Below are 994 nucleotides of genomic sequence, written 5' to 3'. Positions count from 1 at the left end.
ACACCCGAGTGTTTTGGTGGAAGCTGGTCACCCATGGGGAAGAGAAAACTTGCGGGAAGCACTGATGCACTACCAAGAGGGGAAAAAGGAGAGCTCCCACTACTCCACTGCCGGTTACTGGGCAGCCCCAACTGCTGGGGGTGTTTGCTGTGTGGAAAACGAACTGTGCATGGGCAGCAGGTCTACTACATTTTTTTCCTTACACATAAAACACGATGGGAATTGCTCCCAAATGTGTGTTTATGTTATAGGTATATATACAAATATATGTATACACATATATTTATGTGTAGGTCTGTCTGTACAGGTATATATGTCTATGCATGAATATAAATGTATGTATGGGTATGCTTGTCTCTTATAGGCATATTTTAGGAGAATATGCATACCTGCACCCACGGCTCCACATCCTCCCGCTTTGCTGCTCCAGGGGCTTCCTGCTCTGTTTTCTGTGGGAAAGGGGGGAGTGACTGTGCTGGGGGGCACGGGCAAAGGCTGCCCCAGCCCCAGGCTGGCCCAGAGCTGTGGGGCAGGGGATGGGAGACAGTGAGGTGGCTCAGCCCTACGGCACCTGTGCTGGGAGTGGTGGGCATGGGGGTGGGTGCGTGTCTGAGGGAGGGGCGGGTGTTTGTGGATACATGTACGTCTGTGCATGTGTGTGTGTGTGTGCGTGTACAGGTGCCCCTGTCTCTGTATGTGTGTGCATGTATGTACACGTATGGGTATGTATGTCTTTATGTGCATGTATGAATGTGTATGCACATGTATAGGTATGTTTATATCTGTATTTATGTATGTATGTACGTGTGTGTATGTGTATGTACATACATGCGTCTGTAGGCAAGTGTGTATGTGTATGCATGTATATGCGTGTCTATGGGCAAATTGTGTATGTTGACACCTGCGTGTTTATGCATGTATGTATATATATCATAGAATCATAGAATCATAGAATCATAGAATCATGGAATGTTTTGGGTTGGAAGGGACCCCT

General features: G+C 47.3%; 1 protein-coding gene across 1 annotated transcript in view; it reads left to right on the top strand.

Annotated features, from left to right (window-relative positions):
- Positions 1-718: 718 nt before the first annotated feature.
- DUSP1 (dual specificity phosphatase 1) overlaps positions 719-994 on the top strand; it is a 3,540-nt gene continuing 3,264 nt past the window's right edge. The window contains exon 1 of the mRNA XM_035902489.1: positions 719-722. Coding sequence (XP_035758382.1) covers positions 719-722 — 4 coding nt within the window. The remainder of the gene's footprint in view (positions 723-994) is intronic.

The sequence above is a fragment of the Egretta garzetta genome, unplaced genomic scaffold, assembly GCF_000687185.1.
Source record: "Egretta garzetta isolate BGI_Z169 unplaced genomic scaffold, ASM68718v1 scaffold209, whole genome shotgun sequence".
Lineage (NCBI taxonomy): Eukaryota > Metazoa > Chordata > Aves > Pelecaniformes > Ardeidae > Egretta > Egretta garzetta.
The sequence above is the reverse complement of the archived record's forward strand: the minus strand, read 5'-3'. Positions and strand labels throughout refer to the sequence as shown.